This window comes from Lupinus angustifolius, chromosome LG05 (genome assembly GCF_001865875.1).
Source record: "Lupinus angustifolius cultivar Tanjil chromosome LG05, LupAngTanjil_v1.0, whole genome shotgun sequence".
Classification (NCBI taxonomy): domain Eukaryota; kingdom Viridiplantae; phylum Streptophyta; class Magnoliopsida; order Fabales; family Fabaceae; genus Lupinus; species Lupinus angustifolius.
Genome location: NC_032013.1, coordinates 3,098,453 through 3,117,639, shown reverse-complemented (window position 1 = coordinate 3,117,639; position 19,187 = coordinate 3,098,453). Strand labels below are relative to the sequence as shown.

The window sequence follows — 19,187 nt, the reverse complement described above, 5'->3', positions numbered from 1 at the left end:
TATAATAAGGTAACCGCAGCTATTATTCCAACAGAAAACAGATCATCATCTCAAGTGCAAAATATAGATGAAATCAAACAATATCTTGATTGCAGGTATATGTCACGTTCTGAGACATGTTGGAAATTTTTCTCATTTTCAATTCATGGTAGATCACCTACAGTTGAGAGATTATATTTTCATCTTGAAAATGAACACTCGATTATATTTAATGATTCTGAGGTTATTAATGATATTCTTTCTAAGCCTACAATTAAAACATTCAACATTCACATCCTAGATGGAAGCAACCAAAAAATATGTTGATGCAAGAGATTTGACATATGCTCAATTTGTTTCAAAGTATGTATACATCAGTGGTAACATGTGTTGGAAACCAAGGAAGCTAGGATATACAATTGGCAGACTCATGTGAGTTCCTCCAAGCACTCAACATTCACATCCTAGATGGAAGCAACCAAAAAATATGTTGATGCAAGAGATTTGACATATGCTCAATTTGTTTCAAAGTATGTATACATCAGTGGTAACATGTGTTGGAAACCAAGGAAGCTAGGATATACAATTGGCAGACTCATGTGAGTTCCTCCAAGCACTCAACATTCACATCCTAGATGGAAGCAACCAAAAAATATGTTGATGCAAGAGATTTGACATATGCTCAATTTGTTTCAAAGTATGTATACATCAATGGTAACATATGTTGGAAACCAAGGAAGCTAGGATACACAATTGGCAGACTCATGTGGGTTCCTCCAAGCACTAGAGAGCTATTCTACTTAAGAATGAAGTCCATCAAGGGATCGTGTACTTATGAAGGCATTAGAACTATCAACAATGTGATTTATCAAACTTTTAGAGAAGGTTGTTTTGCTATGGGCTTTATTGAGGATGATAGAGAATATATTGAAGCTATAAAAGAAGAAAACGAGTGGGGATCAAGTTACAACTTAAGAATGACATCTCACTCCAAGCTAGCCATACCAGTTCATACCCTTGAAAACTCTACTTGCAACATTCATCAAGATAGTGAACTTGCAGAGTTATTAAAATAAGCAAAGTTGATTATATGGGATGAAGCTCCTATGACACGTAAGTATTGCTTTGAAGCATTGGATAAAAACGTCACATATATCATGAGTTTCAAGGACAAAGGAAATTCAACTTTTAGTGGAAAAGTCGTTGTTTTTTGTGGTGACTTCAGGCAAATTCTTCTAGTAATTACATGAGGTAGTCGTTCAAACATCATCAATGCTACAATAAATTCATCATATGTGTCTACAAAATAGTATAAACAATATAAATCAATTACAAATTCAACAATTTGCAAAATGGATTTTAGATGTAGGTGATAGAAATTGTCAGAGTCAAATGATGGTTATGCATTGATTGAGATACCTGAACAATTTATGATAACTAATTATGATGAGGTCATTCATGCTATATTTAAAAGTACTTATCCAAATTTAGTTGATGAATATATGAATGGGGAATTTTTACAATGTATAGCTATTTTGGTATCAAAAATTGAAATAGTTGATGAAATAAATGATTAGATCCTATCATTGATCCCAAGTAAACTGTTCAAACATATTTTTTACATATTCATAAATGTTATTATGTGAACATTAACACATTTTGTTTCAAATGAAGATGATGAAAGGGAATATTTAAGCTCAAATTCTATTGATATGTCAGAGTCTAATGATAATGGAGCTCTCCAAGGACTTACTCCTAAGCTTCTAAACTCCCTCAGAACATCATGATTTCTTAGCCATAAAATCAAATTGAAGGTAGGAATACCAATTATGTTATTGATAAATCTAGATCAGTTTGAAGGCTTATGCAATCGAATAAGAATGATTGCAAATGGACTAGCAATCCATGTCGTCGAATCAAATGTAATGATAAGTAAAAATGTTTGAAAGATCTTCTACATTCCACGAATGAGTTTGTCTCCATCCCATTCACCATGACCTTTCAAATTAACAATGAGACAATTTTCATTAACTTTTTCATATGTTATGACAATCAACAAGTCATAAGGACAATCACTACCAACTGTTGAGTTGTGTCTACCTCGGTCATTTTTCAGACATGGTCAACTATATATTGCTTTTTCAAGAGTTCAATCAATGCAAGTACTTAAAATATTAATACATGACAAGGAAGGAAAAGCAATCAACACAATGACAAATGTTATGTTTGAAGAGGTTTTCCAAAACCTATAAACAAGTAACACTATAACACCTATTGTTAAATGCAAATCCTATTCATTTTTTATTACATTTCATTTAATCATCATATTCTAACGCTTTAACATGTTGCAGCTTATTTCAAACAATTATAGTTCCTTTCATTATTTTCATACGAAAAATGATTAAATTTTGCATATCATTTGTAATTGTAGGTTTGATTCATGAAGATAAAATCAAATAATATATATCATTTTGGTCTACTTTTAGTATAGTTTTGGTATAGTTTTGGTCTACTTTTGATATAGTTTTCGCGTAATCATCATATATTACGTTTCAAATATTACCAATTTATCAATACTATATTACGTATAATTTTGGTATACTTAGTCTACTTTCAGTATACTTTTGATGCACATGATCATCTGTTATATTTCAACAATTACTAATTTATGAATACTTATCTTCTTATATATACATATATATGTTCCTAAAGTTAACTTCAGACATTAGTGATTTTAAGCATACGTAAAATCAATATGTTATGTGCGAATACATAGTAACTTACTAGTATCATAGTAAAAAATAAAACATTAAAAAAAATATAATAACTTTTGAACATTAATCAAGTTAGTTTTTTTTGTCACTAAATCAAACATTTGATCTATTATGTTTAAGCACTTAAGCATATATTAATTACTTCAATTAATAACTATAAATTAATTAATAAATAATAGATATATATTGTATATCTTTTTTAGTCTTTTAATACAATAAGTTTTACAATGAGCTCTATCAATGAAGTCCCTAAACAACTATAAGCTTCTAGCTTACCTTTACATGTTAGAATTGAATGTTATAATCTCACAATTAGAATAATTTTATCCATCATAACCTACATGCTATTATTTTGATAACAAAATTAACTTAAATACTTAAATATTGAAAAATGATTCATAAAAGATACAAAGTCAAAATCAATATTTTAAAAAGGTTTTATAAAATAGATCAAAAGGAGTACATTGTAAGAGCATAACTTAATAGAGATGATGCATTAGGGGTGAATATAAGTTTGGTCGACTGAGTAAGGTTTATTCCTTATCCGACCATAAATGTTATATGAATTATTTTTTTAATCTGAATCCATAGACATGATTAAATATAATGCATACCTTGTTTAGATAAAATATTCTTGATATTATTTATTATCATAGATATATAATCTGACATATGAAATGATATATGTGTATGTATTATTAATTATATAAAAATTATAGAATTAATGATACTTTCAACCAAAAAATTATTATTACTTTATACATAATTAAATAAACACACATACCATGAATACATATACTAGTACATTTTTTGATACATGTAATATGACACTTTTTGATACATATAAAGGGACACTTTTTGATAGGTATCCAATACATTTTTTATACATATATTAGAGATATATTTTTTTCAACCAATAACAACAACAAATGATACATATACTAATGTAGTTTTTGAAACAAAAAATGAAGTAAGCAATTATTTTACTTTCAATGATATTTCTCTATCTTATAGGTAATGAACTAATCTCTTTCGGATATGTTATTGTCCCTTCCAACAAATGTAGCTTATAAGAATTGAATTCTTGTTAGTTGAGGTGAATAATTTGTGGCCTCATATATTAGGGATATATATTTTTTTCAACCAATAACAATAACAGGTGATACATACACTAATTCACTTTTTTGAAACAAAAAATGAGGTAAGTTTTTAACCTTTCGAGGAATATTATTGTCTCTCCAGATAAGGGTATGAAAATTAAATTTTTGACCTTTTTATAATCTTGTTAATTGATGTGATTAATTCGTGGCCTCCTACAAACCACAATGCCAAGAAGCAAAAAGAACTAAAAAAGGAATGTAATTAAAGGAGAGGGTAGTTAGTTAATATAAATACTATTCAAACTTGGAAGTTTGAATATTGAAAGTTCTACCTCGTCACTTATTTTCTATCTCTCCCCCAAAATCGGGTTTCTAAAATTAGCATCAAAGTCTTTTTCTCATCACCGATTTCAAATTCACATTCCTGTGCAAATTGAAGAAGAAGAAGAAAAATATGATTGAAATTCCATATTTGACCGCATTAACAACTTATTTCAGCTATGGATTACTCTTCGCTTTTGGTCAATTCAGAGATTTCTTCAGAAAATTCTTCGATTGGTTCACCTCCAACAATCTTAACGTACATTCCTCGTTACCGTTATTTTATTTTCATTTTCTCCATTTTTCCATTTTCTGCATTTATTTTAAGTTCTAATACGTTGTTTTATTCAAACAGGGATATGCACCGATCTGCTTAGGACTCGAAGATTTTTATATTCGCCGTTTATACCTTCGAATTCAGGTATTTCATTCTCATGTTTAAGGGAATAATAGCATTTTTTTATGGTTGTTTTTTTCTTCCATTTGGAGTACGTGTCATAATTTTTGTGTGCCTAAGTAGTTAGTATTGGATTCTCTTTTGTGCCTGAGATTCGTCTAATCAGAATCTTGTAATAATAATGTGAAAAGAAATGAAGCATGTATCAATATTAGTCTATATGCCGAACTAATAATTACATAATTCTCTCATTTATAATAGTATACGTACCAAATTCACTATACCACATAACAAATTCACTATATCACGTACTCACTGTATCGTGTACTAGATTTGTCATAAAGAAGATCTTTAAAATGAAAGTAAAAAGTAATGAACCACGTACCAAAGTGAACTACACAAATTGCATACCTGTATCAGGTAATTATGGCCGAACCAATAGCTGGACAATGTAACTACAATATCGCATGTGCTTTGTATGTTTACATTGGTCATTGTTGAATTATGTGGTTATGATTTATGAAGATTATCAAGTGGTTGATTTCAAGTTTATTTATGGCAGGATTGTTTTGGGAGACCAATATCAAGTGCCCCCGATGCTTGGTTCGATGTAGTTGAACGCTACTCCAATGATAATAACAAGACCTTAAAGTATAAGTCCATATTTAAGTTTTAGGCATGTACTTTATTTTAGAGAGGAGGGTCTTACAAGAAATGAGAAATATTAGCAATACACTATTTTCAAACAATCTTTATTATCATGTGGAACAGATGTGAGACCTCAGTCCTCAGCCATCGTAATTTTTTGTCGAATATCTATGATATTGTAGTTATTGTGGGACCTACTAAATCATTCTGGTCCAGTCTCTGTTTGTGGATCCCACATGAACTCAGTGTGTTGAAAATACTGTGTTGTTAGCATGGCTCTTTTTGTCAATTTACAAGCCAGTAATAGTTACGTTTGTTGATCAGAAGTTTATGTGTTGTCGGTTTCTGGTGATACAGACGAACCGATAAAGTATGTCGATGCCTTAACCTGGGATCGTACAACTATCTTGGTTTTGCTGCCGCTGATGAATACTGCACACCTCGAGTAGTTCAGTCACTGGAGCAGTATTCTCCAAGCACATGCAGCACCCGGGTGGATGGAGGTAGGTAGCTATTATTAGTTTGTATATCAGCAATTAAAGTTTTTGTTTATCTATGCATGCGTCTTGACAAGTTTCCACAAATGTGGTTTCTCCAATAGGCACAACTGCCCTTCACAAAGAATTGGAGGAATGTGTTGCAAGCTTTGTTAGAAAGCCAGCTGCTTTAGTTTTTGGTATGGGCTATGTGACAAACTCTGCTATTCTTCCTGTCTTGATGGGGAAGGTCTGTAAAATGTTAAGTTTTTGTCTTTCTCCTTGTTCACTGACACTAAGTATTTGCATGATTATTCATTGATATAGCTTTCTTTTACAGGGAAGTTTGATTATTAGTGATTCATTGAACCACAATTCAATTGTTAATGGTGCACGAGGATCGGGAGCAACTATTCGTGTTTTTCTACACAATAGTGAGTGTCTTTGCTGTATACCAAAATAAGCAATAAAGCAATATGAATTAGTCATGGAGTGTTCAGGTTTTCAATTTGTACACACTATTATGTAAACAAAGGTTGATGACAGAGGCTGATGTTTTTCATCATGTCATTACCTTTTGACTATATATATATAGTTAAATTCTCTACGGTGGCATAGTTTCTGTAGAAATAAAATTAAGAGCGAAGTAAGATTACTTGAATTGACTTTGGTTTAGTTATGTATATATATATATATATATTAGGTTGTGTTGTGCTCGGCCTAGTAGTTGCAGTTTTCTATGTTGTCTCTGTTGTTCTTGTGTTAATATTATGTTGGTCAAATAGCTCACAGCATTGTCTATTCACTCTCATCTTGGCTATCTTACTTGCAGCACCACAGCATCTAGAAGAAGTATTAAGAGAACTAATTGCTGAGGGACAGCCAAGGACCCATAGGCCATGGAAGAAGATAATGGTTATAGTGGAGGGGATATACAGCATGGAGGGGGAGCTTTGCAAACTTCCAGAGATCATAGGTATCTGCAAAAAGTACAAGGTTGGTTAATATTGTAGCTCTAATCTAATGTACCAAATTTTGCAATTCTCTTAGACCTATCCCATAGGGAAAAGCCCATAGGGTGAGGTATTCTGTAAATTTCCTAGTATCGCAACCCATTTTCGAAGGATCATCGGTATCACAAATTAGGAATACTTCATTTACCGTTTTTGGACCAATATTCATTAGTGACTTCCTAAAATCTAAAAAATACCTATAAATTGGTAAAAATAATTCTGACTAAAAAATGACCAAGGTGTCTTTTCAACCTTCCTTTTTATTTTTTTTGCAAGCTGGATAAAATTAGATGTTCACACCTATCAATTGTTTTAAATGGTTTGTCTTTTTGCGTGGAAACATGTATTTCATTCAAACTTAAGTTTCTGCTTACTTCCATTGCTTTATAGGTATATACATATTTGGATGAAGCACACAGCATTGGAGCAGTGGGCAAGACAGGGAGGGGTGTTTGTGAGCTCTTGGATGTGGATACTGCGGATGTTGACATTATGATGGGAACATTCACGAAATCATTTGGGTCATGTGGAGGCTATATTGCCGGATCTAAGGTATGCAGATTTGAAAGTCATCCACCAGATCATTTCAAATGTTCTTTCTTATTGAATATGAGCCATACCATATTCTCCTTCCATTTGCAATCAGGAGTCGGTTACAAAATGCTTTAACTGTATATGAAGCGAAAAACGGACGGACCTATGTAATGTTTTAATTTCACATGTGGAAGTTAACTTTTTAAATTTGTCTTTCATATTGGTTTAGGCCAAGTTTGCCCTTTGCACCATAGAAATGTTAATCTTACTATTAGGGTAATTTAATATTGATTATTGTATTCAACTTTGGATCTACTGTCAGGAACTTATCCAATACTTGAAGTACACCTGCCCTGCTCATCTTTATGCGACTTCAATTTCACCACCAGCTGCCCAACAAATAATATCATCCATAAAGGTTATTCTTGGCGAGGATGGTTCCAATAGAGGTTTGTCCTGCCACTTGTTCTGCTCTTTGGTCTGCACTTGCCATTCTTTGGCCTTTTTACTTGCACCAATGCAAAATCTATGCATCCATCTACTTTGTTTACTTTACATTGAAATCAGTCATTTCCTTATAGGTGCCCAGAAACTTGCACAAATTCGAGAGAATAGCAACTTTTTCAGATCAGAGTTACAGAAAATGGGATTTGAGGTTCTTGGGGATAATGATTCTCCTGTAATGCCAATCATGCTTTACAACCCAGCCAAAATCCCTGCCTTCTCAAGGGAGTGCCTCAGACAGAACGTGAGTGTATCAACATACATCTATGCTCCTTGTTTAGTCCTAATTGGGGGGACATGAATCTTTTTAGTTAATGTTTATAATTGTTGAATGGTTTGGTACTGTTTCAGGTTGCTGTTGTGACTGTGGCATTTCCTGCAACCCCACTGCTACTGGCTAGAGCACGCATATGCATATCTGCTTCTCATTCAAAGGAAGACCTTGTGAAAGCCTTGCAGGTGTATATTTTGAATTTAATCCAATGGTTAACGTTTTTGAAAAATGCATCAATCAAGTGGTTGTGAATTTGTCACTCCAGTTTAGCAAGGTAGCTCTTAGGTTTTTTGAACCATTATGGTTGGGTTTTCATCGCTAGAAATATGAATGTTGTCTATTCTACCATGGAATTGAAATACCCTTTTTGTGCTTGCATTAGATATCCGGGGTCAATAATAGTGAATCGCAGTATACATTTGTACCAACGAGGTGTTGGTTTAACGGTATAAGGCCTTATTAGATCTCCATGTATGGTACTAGGTCAAAGGTTCGATTCCTGGGAGCAACACTTGTTGCGAGGGACAGTCTTACATCCCGAAAGGGATTAGTTCCTTGCCTATAGGGTGATGACATACTATTGGACCAAAAAAGTAAACATATTGTAGGATTGTATTTCTATGATATGTTAAAGGCTGTAATTTGCTGTAATTGTTCTTCTTTCTTAGGTAATCAGCAGAGTGGGTGATCTAGTTGGCATAAAATACTTCCTTGCTGAACCAATAAAGAAGAAGTTTGATTGAGAGAGAAGTTTGTCTAGCACAAAGTGGAGCTAAGTATAATAAACATAAAGCTTTAATGATAAGAGGACATTTTTGTTTTCATTATGGTGGATAGGTTTCAACCTCACTAGAATTTTCTACTGTGTATAAATTTGTTGTCATCTTCAAAAAGTGGACTTTGCTTGGAGATGCAGATCCACATAATCTTTGTTCAAGTGGAACTCTCTTGTTGGAGGGAAGTCTCTAATAATTATTCACCTTCATTAGAAAATGTTTAGCCCCCTGGTTATTCATTTGAAAATGAATCTTAGAATTTTAATCAAGTTGTAAAATTGAAGTTGGGTATTTCATATTTGGTTGTAATGTTTAACTTCAGTTCATTATCCCTTGGGAAGTGTATATGTGTCTGATTTTTGTTTTGGACATATATTTCTTCAGAAGATCACTGTTAATATCCTATTTGCTCAATCGGATATTAACTACATTATTCTCTTAGCTGATTTGGTATAAATTATGACACAATAAATCTTCCCAAACTGCTCATTCTTTACCATTGACATGATGCTGCTTTAATTCTCAATCCTTGCACCTGTGATGGTTAGTTTTGCTTACAAGTATAAAGTTTGTTTTTGCATTAAGCTAACACTTTGTTGGCAAAAGCTTATTGTCAAAATGCTTTAGATTTTCAATTAAGGCTTATTATAGTTGGGAGATAGCTGAGTTTCTTAAGTAGGATGTCAGTGGCTCGATCTTTGTAAGGGTAAAAATGGGTCAGACTATTTATCAGGAACCTATTAATTGACTTATAACATATTAGGTTAGACTAGACTTTTTTTCATAAATATACCAATCTCATGCTTTTTTAAAATCTTATTTAACTTAACATGTCATATTTTTAAGTTATCTAAAATGTCTATTAAGGTTATTAGATATACTTAATTGTATTATATTATATAAAAATATATACAAAAACATAATTTAATTGTTATAACTAGACGAACTTAGTTAAAAATATGTTCATTAACTTGTTTAAATATAATATAATAAGCTTTTAAATAGGATAATCGTTAACATATCATACTGGACTTATAAGCATGATAGACCTAGACTTTAGAAAAAAATTAAATAGGTAAATATATCACATTTAAGTTTCTATATGTTATATAGATTTGTTTAGCTTGATTTAATTTCACCTAGTCATGTGTATGGAAAATAATTTCTTGTTAGAGGTAAAACTCATTTTAGTGATTTCTATATTTCAAAAGAAATTAGTTTTCAATTCTCTACCAAGAATACAACTTATGGAAAAACTAACTTCATTATTCATTTGCATAAGTTTATGCCTTTATCTTTTTTCTTTTTCATACACCTTTTTTAATATCAATTCTTATGTAATTTATATATCTTTTAAACCTTTAAATTTATAAAAAAAAAAACATTTAAAATTAACTGTATAAAACTCAATAGTTCAATTTTTTCGAAAAAGCTAATTTGTCTGTACATGATTTTGACAAAACAAATTCAATTATAGCTTTTCCTAATAAACATTGTTAGTTCCTTTTAAAACATTATTGCATCAAAATATAATTTATTAAAAAAGTCTCATAAATTAGTGTCATCATTTTATTAAGACTTTAGAAGGAAATTTATTTAGATAAATATTTATGAGAAAAACTAAACACTAATAAAATATTATGATAATATGAGCACAAGAATGTTATCATTTGTTTCCTACTTGATATAAAATTGGTAACTATACCAATATCTATTGCTAGTGCGTGCAAATTAAAAAAAAAACAGTGCGAAATTCATATTTGAAATATAATTCTGTTGTTTTTTCTAATTTTTTAAATTCTAAAAAATATAAAATTTGTTGATAGAGTATTAATGATGATGGACATAAGTTAAAAATTATCAAACCAATTTCCAAATCACATGATAAAAAAAATTGAAATTGGCTACCAATAAGGAGTTGATGTCTCACTTAAACTTTGGTATTATAAGTGGTCAAAGGTCATTATTTAATCTATATGAGCGATATATGTTAGGAATCATATCTATACACTCCGAAAATAATTAATTTTTACCCTTATGTGGATATAATATTGTTGATTAAAAAAATATATTGAAATTGATTATCACCTAATCAATCAATCAATTATATATATAATCTAGAAGAAAAAAATTGTACTAAAAAGGGTGACTTGGTACTAAAATTTAAAAATTTCACATTTTTTAAAGTATTGATATTATGCTTGCCATGCAAGTACCCATGGCAAAGTGGACAGACAACCCATTTAATTTATGCCAACAAAATAACTGCAAAAAAACATACTCACTTATCCTTTTGGGGCAAATTTTCATGATCTTCCCATTTTAAAATGGGCCTTTAAAAAATAAAAATTCATAAAACAAAATAAAAATTAAATAAAGAAGTTAAGAGAGAGAAATAAAAAAATTATGATATGTTGTATGAAGCTGAATAAATGATATTACATTACTATTTTCTGTTCTTTCATTAAGACATAATATTGGAAGTAAATCCTCATTTAAATGTGAGAATGAAAGAAATCAAAACATGAAAGGAATTATTTTTGTAGAAATCACTCTTTCCTAAAATGTTTTTTTTAACTTTAAACAATCATGAAAATTACTATTCCCATATTCACATTTCTGGAAATGATCCAATCTAAACAAATTTTCCCAAGGATTTTCTATGACTTGTTTTTTAGGAGATGAAGAAATGGTAACAAGGAAGACTTTAGTTTTATAAGTATATTTCATGGGTATTTCCATTCTCTCTCAGTCTATCACCTTTCGATATGGGTAAGTGGAATCCGACTACACCTACTCACCAGGTTTGGTCCGACTATGATGGAGTTTAAATATGGTCGGGTCTCAATAAGTCTAGGGTCAGGTTTGGGGTATTAGACCCAAATAATATTTAGGATTAACTAAGAGACAAACATGACCTAACCCGACACATACTATGATCACTCATTCATCTTATTTATATGTGTATATTCAATTGTGTGGAAAGTAATAACATATCTTTAGTCGAAAATATCATTGTTTCTCTATTTTTATCATATATACATATTTAACAATCTACATATGTATATCATTTCATATGTCAAATTACATATTCGTATTAATAAGTAATTTTAAGAAACTTTATCTAAAAAGGGTATGTTATATTTAATCAGGTTTAGGTTTGTGTTCAAAGGTTGATCTGAATGACATTTTGAGTCGAGTAAGCTTTAGTCGATAACTGATTCTGGTTCAAACGAATGACCTAATCATTATTTAGAGTTAGGTAAGGGACAAGTCTTATCCGACTTATGCTTACCCTTACCTCTTCAAAGTTCATCATCTACTCTCTCTCTCTCATGATCTCATCAAGGTGGGCCAATTCCCAATCACATTCATCTATTTATTTATTTTTTATGTTCTTAATTAAAATCTGGTACTTTGAATAGGAATTTAGTTATTCCGTGAATCACAGGTTTTGTATTTATGAATATGGAAATTTGCATGATCCAATGGGTATTTTGGAAAGTGCTAGAATTCGGCTTTGTATGTTCGATGTTGAGATTTGCAATAAAATGCATATATCAGTGCAATCGAGTAATGAAAACACTTGACAATTATGTTCCCTTTGCGACTTTTATTGGAGGGCAATGGAAGGGAAAAAAGGTTTTAGAGCTATAAAATACATTCGTAACATGATTTTTAAATCTTACATTCCTTTCTTTCCCCTCCAAAAACTGACTCATAAATTCACCCTTAAAAGAGCATAAACACAATGTCAATCTTGTCTTACCTGCAATATCCAATGGCTTAAGTGAATGACTTTCTTCCCTTATGAAGCAATGGTACATAAAGACCTGCACTCATGGTTATGTCAATCTTGTGTGCCATATTTGGATAGGTCCTCACCCAATTGCATATGAGGAGGCCAAATAAAATCTATGAACAAAATCGAATTGTACATTTTTTATTAGAATACATAACATGGAAATGTTAATCTATATCCTTCAAGCATTAGCTATGAAATATAAGATAAAACTATATTTAAAAGTCGTATATTGAAAGTCAAAAATTGAAAATTAAAACCATGGTTTTCAGTATCAAAATTCTATTTTTCAATTTCTTATACAATGTTCTTAAGGAACTGCTCAATCAGACCCATAAATATATTATATCATCATAGCTATCAATTCTGAAACAAATGCACCCCTTGAAGTACAAAGAAATAAATACATGGCATTTAGATGTATAGAAACAACTTCAGTAATGCTACAAATAACAAAGAATTGATATAACAATCCAAGTCCTGCATCATTCCTCCTTTGGAATCGTTCAATGCTGGAATAAATAAAGGTTACAGTAATGTTGAAAGTCGAAACCAATACCAAAAATTCGAGTTGCTGATTAAAGCTTCTTTTACTAGAGAAGCCTAAGGTGCGCTGTATCATTCAGTCTTTTTATCTGCCAACCAGTTCTCAGAGAATGCTGCAACACAGTGACTGAAGTATCTTCTATGCAGAACTTGTGTGACATCATTGTGCTACATCCAAGAAGCCCAGTCAAGAGACACTTAATTGGCACGGAATGAGTAAATAGTCCTATACAAGAAACTGATGGTGAATAGTTGTTGAAAGTAGAATTATGCATGGAACTTTGGTCGTTAACATTGTTGGAAGAATTTTCGTCTTCGATCATATCTCCGGTAGATGTCACAGACTGTAGCCTGCTCTTGCCAGATCTTTTCCTTGAAAACACAGGTCGATGCCTGTGCGGCGAATCCCATTGGTTTGAATGGAGGGAAGATCCATCTTGTTCGTGGATTGAATTTGTCAGAGCCTGAGAATTGTTCTGAGCAAATGGCTGGCTCTCATTTTGATGTGATGATAGATCTAATCTCAACTTTTCAGGCAACCCCAGGATAGTACCATTTAAGAATTGTATCATCCGGAATTCTACTTGTCTAAGCGATTCTCCAGAAGGTGCAGTAAAATCTGGCTGGAATCTATCCATGATACCCAGAATTTCAGGTGTATATATTTCTGATCGGTGGCAGCCCTCCCAGTTCCCTTGACTCATCTCTGAAAGAGCGTCTGAGGGTTGAATTTGTTCCTCGGAAAAATTGACTTCCTAACAATTGAAACTTCCAATAGTGAGATTTCAAGCACTAGATTATGTAATATAATAGTCCATTACTCAAATTTTGCTTCCTTATCTTCAACGCTAAGGGCGGAGGCTAACAAAATCCTTATAAATAGAGGATTATTGTGATGTCATGTATATCTTTGGAATACCAAATAAACATTTACTCTTTTATAAATGAACTTGAAGGTTGTTTTTTCTTTTTATTTATATATCAATGTAAAATAGAAAATAGGAAATGAATAAATTTCGTAAGCAACTAGCATTAGTTTCATCTAATTCTTCCTTTAGGCATTCCAAGTTACATCAATATTATTAAGACAACACACAACTATTGACACAATTCACCCAACATATATGGAAGGCAAGGCATACTCTCCTACTTTCTTCCATGTTTCCATCTCAGATTTATCTCATCCATTAGTTTAAACTGAAGGGGGGAAATTAGATCAACTTATCTTGTAAACAAGAATAAGAAGGAAAATATTTGAATTGTTGACAATGCCAAACTTTTCTTATCATTTTTCCTACTCTAATCTTGTCCACTGTTCATTGAGCTGAAGTTACAAAGAAACTAAAATCCCGAAAATATATTGAAAATAAGTTAATGCTAAATTTCATGTTACAGAGGATACAATTTGTAGCCAATATCCGATTGATATTAAAATATTAGACATCAGAGCCAGCGAACTGTATTTAAAAATAATCTCAAAAGACCACTTCTCCCATAGACTTCAAGGTTAGCAGAATTCCATAGGACATACTACCCTAAATAACAATTCAAACTAATCACTAATTAAAACTACAGGCTAACCATTACCCCTATTAAAAAATATGCTATCTTGACATATAACCATCAATCAGATGATGCCCACTCAGCATCAGAGAAACGTCCTAAGAATGTAAAATATGTTAGCACATGAATAAAAGAAAACCCAATGTTCACTACAGGTAAGTTGTGATCAAGAGTGGATAACTATTTAGCAAATTTGTTATCCAAAATTGTGACCAGTCAAGGGATCAGTCATTATAAGATCAATTATTTCCCTTGTCAACTACACTCATATTTGCAAACCCAATGCCATCTCCTCATCTTCAACTTCCAAAAAGTAAAATCAAGCTATTCAATAACAACTATTCCAAACAACAACCAAAATAACAGATGGTATTGACTATTCACTACATAAACAAATGCAGTCATAATGTCTTAGTCTTATCATACATCATATCTATAGTTAAACCATTTACCTCTAAGAACATAAATCACCTATGCCAAAATAACTCTATTCCTCTATTCCCAATCAATCAAATACCACCATGTGTAATGGTGTTAACTTAAAAATTAATTTAATACTTATTTGATACATATTTGTCAAAATCATATTGGCAGTAATGAGTTAGGCATAGAGAATAAGAGAAATGACATAGAACATCTCAGTTCTACCTCTAAATCCAGCTTAATAGTTTTGCCCAATGTTTTAAATTGCACTCCACAATGACAATTTGGGCCACAATATTACAGTAGAGTCTCCGCAACTGCATAGTGACCACATGGGCTGCATTTTCTCCAAATTTTCTACAATTGCGGTAAATGCAATGTAACAACCACCGCAATTTAAAACATTGGTTTCGCCTATAGTTTTTTTCGCGATCTGCCCCTCTCTCTAGCAACTGTGTTACCCTCTACCTCATTTACCCCAACTTAATAGGGCACATCTCCAATTCAACAATAAAACAACATACCTTTATTCCTTCAATTCAATGCATCTATCTATCTATCTATCAAAAACAACAATTGAACACATCGGAATTGAGAAGAAATTACCTTACAAACTGTTGCTGCAGTTGATCTCGCCCGATCCAACGGCGACGAATACACAGCACTAAACCTAACCCCCTGAGACTTCAAAAACACAGCCAAAGCCCTAGCCTGCCGCTTCCCATTCCCCGTCAGCGCTGCAGCCGGAAACCGTCCTCCGATCAAATCCGGCGCCAAATTCAACTCAAACTCCCCATGGCTAATCAAGAAAACCTCCATCACCTCATCCTCCACCATATAGAAGCTCCGCGAGAACCTAGACGGCGGCGGCGTTGGCAGCGGCGACATCGGAGCCAGGACATTGTAGGGATCCCAGACTTTGATTGACGGTCCAAGGAGACGCGGCGTGCCGAGAGAAGAGAGCTGCGGCGATAGCGGCGACGCCGATGCCTGACATGGCAGCATCTCTGGTTCTTGTTCTAGAACCTTCTTCACTATGTGATTGTTAACAAGTTGGGAATTAACTAAATGACCGTTAATGTTTTCTTCGATTTCTTCGTCTTCTTCTTCGCTTTCTTCAACTACTTCCTGTGATTGGTTCGCTCCCATTTGAATATGGTTTACTGAAACGACGTCGTTGAGATCTGAAGTGAGGGAATTAGAAATTGAATGATGTGGTAGATAAATAGATCTCAGTGAGGAAATTTGAATGGTATTTGGTTGTGATGTTTCGTTTTGTGTTGGGAATTGATTGACCTATGAATTAGGTGAATGAAAATTGTTGTGTATATATGGTCTGAACACAGATGAAGCTGAAAAGGATTCTTCACAAAATTTTACCTCACCCTTTCTTAAAACCGGGCATCAAGAATGCTTTGGTTTTAGTGTTCTAATTAGTGAATCCCAGGAATATCAAAAGATTAATGATTCAATCCATATGAGAAGTACCTTTTTTGGGAAAGACACTTATGCATAATGAAATGATTAATTGTTTATATAATTTAACATTGAGCCTCTATTTATTCATATCCGTCTTGGATGTCCTCATGAGCATATCCAAGAATGAGGACCACGTTGCATGCTTATTGCTCATGATATTGTCTTAGTGGGAGATTTGAAAGAGGAATTAAATGGGAAGTTAGAAATGTAGAGACAAACTTTATAAGCACATGAATTTCGTATAAGTTGATATAAGACATAGTATACGGAGTGTAAGTTTAGCAAGGGAGACAAATCCTAGTGTAGTTAAATATTTGGAATCATATCATACTGCAAGTCACTAGATTTAGGTATTTTGGGTGAATCATACAATACAATGGAAAATTTAATGGAGATATGAACTATAAGAATCAAACAGGCTGGATGAAATAGTGAAGTGATTCATGTGTCATATGTGATAAGAGGTATCACTCAAGTTGTAGGGGAGGATTTACCACAAGGTTATAAGACCTACAATGTTATATGGGACCGATTGTTGGGTGATAAAATGTTAATAAGATATTAGACTTCGTGTAGCCGAGATGTGAATGTTGTGCATTGAATGATTGCACACATTAGACAATATAGAATTAGAAATGAATGCTTTAGGGTGGAAAATTATTTTTTACCACTCCAGGGTGGAAAATTATTTTTTACCACTAACACGTCTTTGCTTGGTTTCGTTCAAAATTTTTTGCAAAACATTAGAGTAATCTTCCTTAAGGAAGAAGCACCTGATCATCCACCCTTATGGGAGGCTGAATTTTACATTGGTCAAATTGTTCCTATGGATGTGATGAGGACAAGGCATGAAGACTCAACTATTATGGTGTTTTCTAAAGATGCACATTTTTTAACAACAAATATTATGGTTGCTTTTCTTCTTAATGGATTATTCATCAAGGGTATGACCAATGATAATATGTGGAGAGTTGTTTCAAACAATTAAAGAAGATAGTCTTTGATCCAGGAGGAGATGGTGCCTCAAATTTGAGGACAAATTCTTTTCAAGAAGGAGCGTATGATATAAACCAAGGGGGGCAACCTATGATTTGTGGAGGACAATCTTACAATTAGGAGAGCCACTTGGAGTTCATATTCTTGGAAGGAAATTATGAAAGTTTTTAGTTTATTTATTTATTTACTTAAGTTTAATAAATGAGAATTTATTCTCATGGGTAGTCTTAGGATTTAACTTTGTCTTAGGAGTTATTTCATCCATCTCCTTCCTTTTCCCTCCTAACTCCTAAACAAAGCCTAAGACAAATCTAGACATTACAGTGTCAAATCTGTATACAAATGACTTCTTAACCAAGTGAGCAATCACGATCCGGATCATAACTTCTTCGAAGTCTTATGGGAGTCAAAAATCACCCTCAAAGGTCACCATCTTCCCATGTAGATTTGTCCTTGGTTGCTAACATCTTTTAGGCCTTGTTTGAGAGTGGGGTTTTGGAGGGGAAGAGAAGTGATTGTTTTGGAAAGTTTTCACATTGTTTGGGAGTTTGATGAAGGAGAGGGGAAGGTTTTGGAGGGTTTCTCAAACCCTTCAAAACCCTCCATGTGTCTATTTTTAAAGTTTCCCCAATTTGGGGTTTTTTGGATAAAATATCAAAATAGTTAAAGATGTTTAGTAATAATATATAATTACATATTATTGTCCATTTCTCATTATTAATTACATTTTTAAGGGAAAATAAAAAAATATTATTACATTATCATTAGTTTATCCGCATTCGTCTAAATTTCATACTCTCAAACAAGGGAGAGGATTTCCTTCCTTTTTCCTTCCCTTCCTAACCCTTTGATCACTCTCCTTCTCTTTCCCTCCTAACTCCCAAACAAAGTCTTAGAGTTTGTCTGTGATTTGATTTTTGGAGGGGGAAAATGGAAGGGAAAAACTTGAAAGACATAAAATATACCTGTGAGATGACTCTCAAACTTTATATTTCTATTTCTTCTCCTCCAAAATCAAACTCGCAAACATACCTTCGACATATCTTATGAAACCTTGGTTGTTTATGCTTTATGATGAATATGATGAGCATCTATAAGAGATAATAAATATTCACATTATTAACCTATGGATATCAACATGGTGATAAGGAACTTTGACGTCCCTTCTTTCAAATACCTTTTCCTACAAGATTAAATCCATTAAGGTTGAGACTTTAAGTCTTTAACATAAAAAATTGATTTCAACATTAAAGGATAAAAATGCATGACAATGAAAGGTTTAATTCCAAAGCCCCCATGCAGTGGCAAGGGAAGAGAAAAGGGGGTGATTTGTTCATAAAAAGAATCTCACGGTTTGATTGAAGCCATTCAAAAAATAAAAGAAATGGGTGTTAGTGTTTTTTTTTATTGTTTTGACGAGTATTACAGTTATAGTAACCTCCCACCGGTTAGAAATTATCATATCCATCTCATCTCATCTTTTCACTTTATATAATAGTATAACATAAAGTACAAATTACATCAATTCAATTATTTAACATGAATACAACTTTGCTAACAGGTGTATATATATATATATATA

At 32.5% G+C, this 19,187-nt stretch overlaps 1 protein-coding gene and 1 pseudogene across 3 annotated transcripts; one reads left to right on the top strand and one right to left on the bottom strand.

Annotated features, from left to right (window-relative positions):
- LOC109347489 (long chain base biosynthesis protein 2a-like) lies at nucleotides 4,181–9,236 on the top strand. 3 transcript variants are annotated; one of them, XM_019587368.1, is made up of 12 exons: nucleotides 4,181–4,433; nucleotides 4,530–4,595; nucleotides 5,134–5,222; nucleotides 5,577–5,722; nucleotides 5,821–5,945; nucleotides 6,036–6,129; nucleotides 6,528–6,691; nucleotides 7,099–7,260; nucleotides 7,565–7,691; nucleotides 7,824–7,990; nucleotides 8,098–8,205; nucleotides 8,689–9,236. In XM_019587368.1, exons 1-12 carry the CDS (start codon nucleotides 4,308–4,310, stop codon nucleotides 8,761–8,763), a joined length of 1,449 nt encoding a protein of 482 aa, XP_019442913.1. In that variant the 5' UTR covers nucleotides 4,181–4,307; the 3' UTR covers nucleotides 8,764–9,236. The 3 variants fall into 3 exon arrangements, with proteins under 3 accessions (XP_019442913.1, XP_019442912.1, XP_019442914.1); XM_019587367.1 differs by having other exon boundaries at nucleotides 5,134–5,228; XM_019587369.1 differs by having other exon boundaries at nucleotides 5,134–5,228; nucleotides 8,098–8,294; nucleotides 8,689–8,792.
- On the bottom strand, nucleotides 12,927–16,508 carry LOC109347488 (annotated as a pseudogene).

Bases quoted from the DNA above. Each gene is read 5' to 3' on its own strand.
- LOC109347489 (XM_019587367.1), top strand. From the start codon at position 4,308: ATGATTGAAATTCCATATTTGACCGCATTAACAACTTATTTCAGCTAT. The intron at 7,261-7,564 runs GTATGCAGATTT...ATCTACTGTCAG, and splicing joins GCTATATTGCCGGATCTAAG to GAACTTATCCAATACTTGAA. The intron at 7,991-8,097 runs GTGAGTGTATCA...GTACTGTTTCAG, and splicing joins GGGAGTGCCTCAGACAGAAC to GTTGCTGTTGTGACTGTGGC.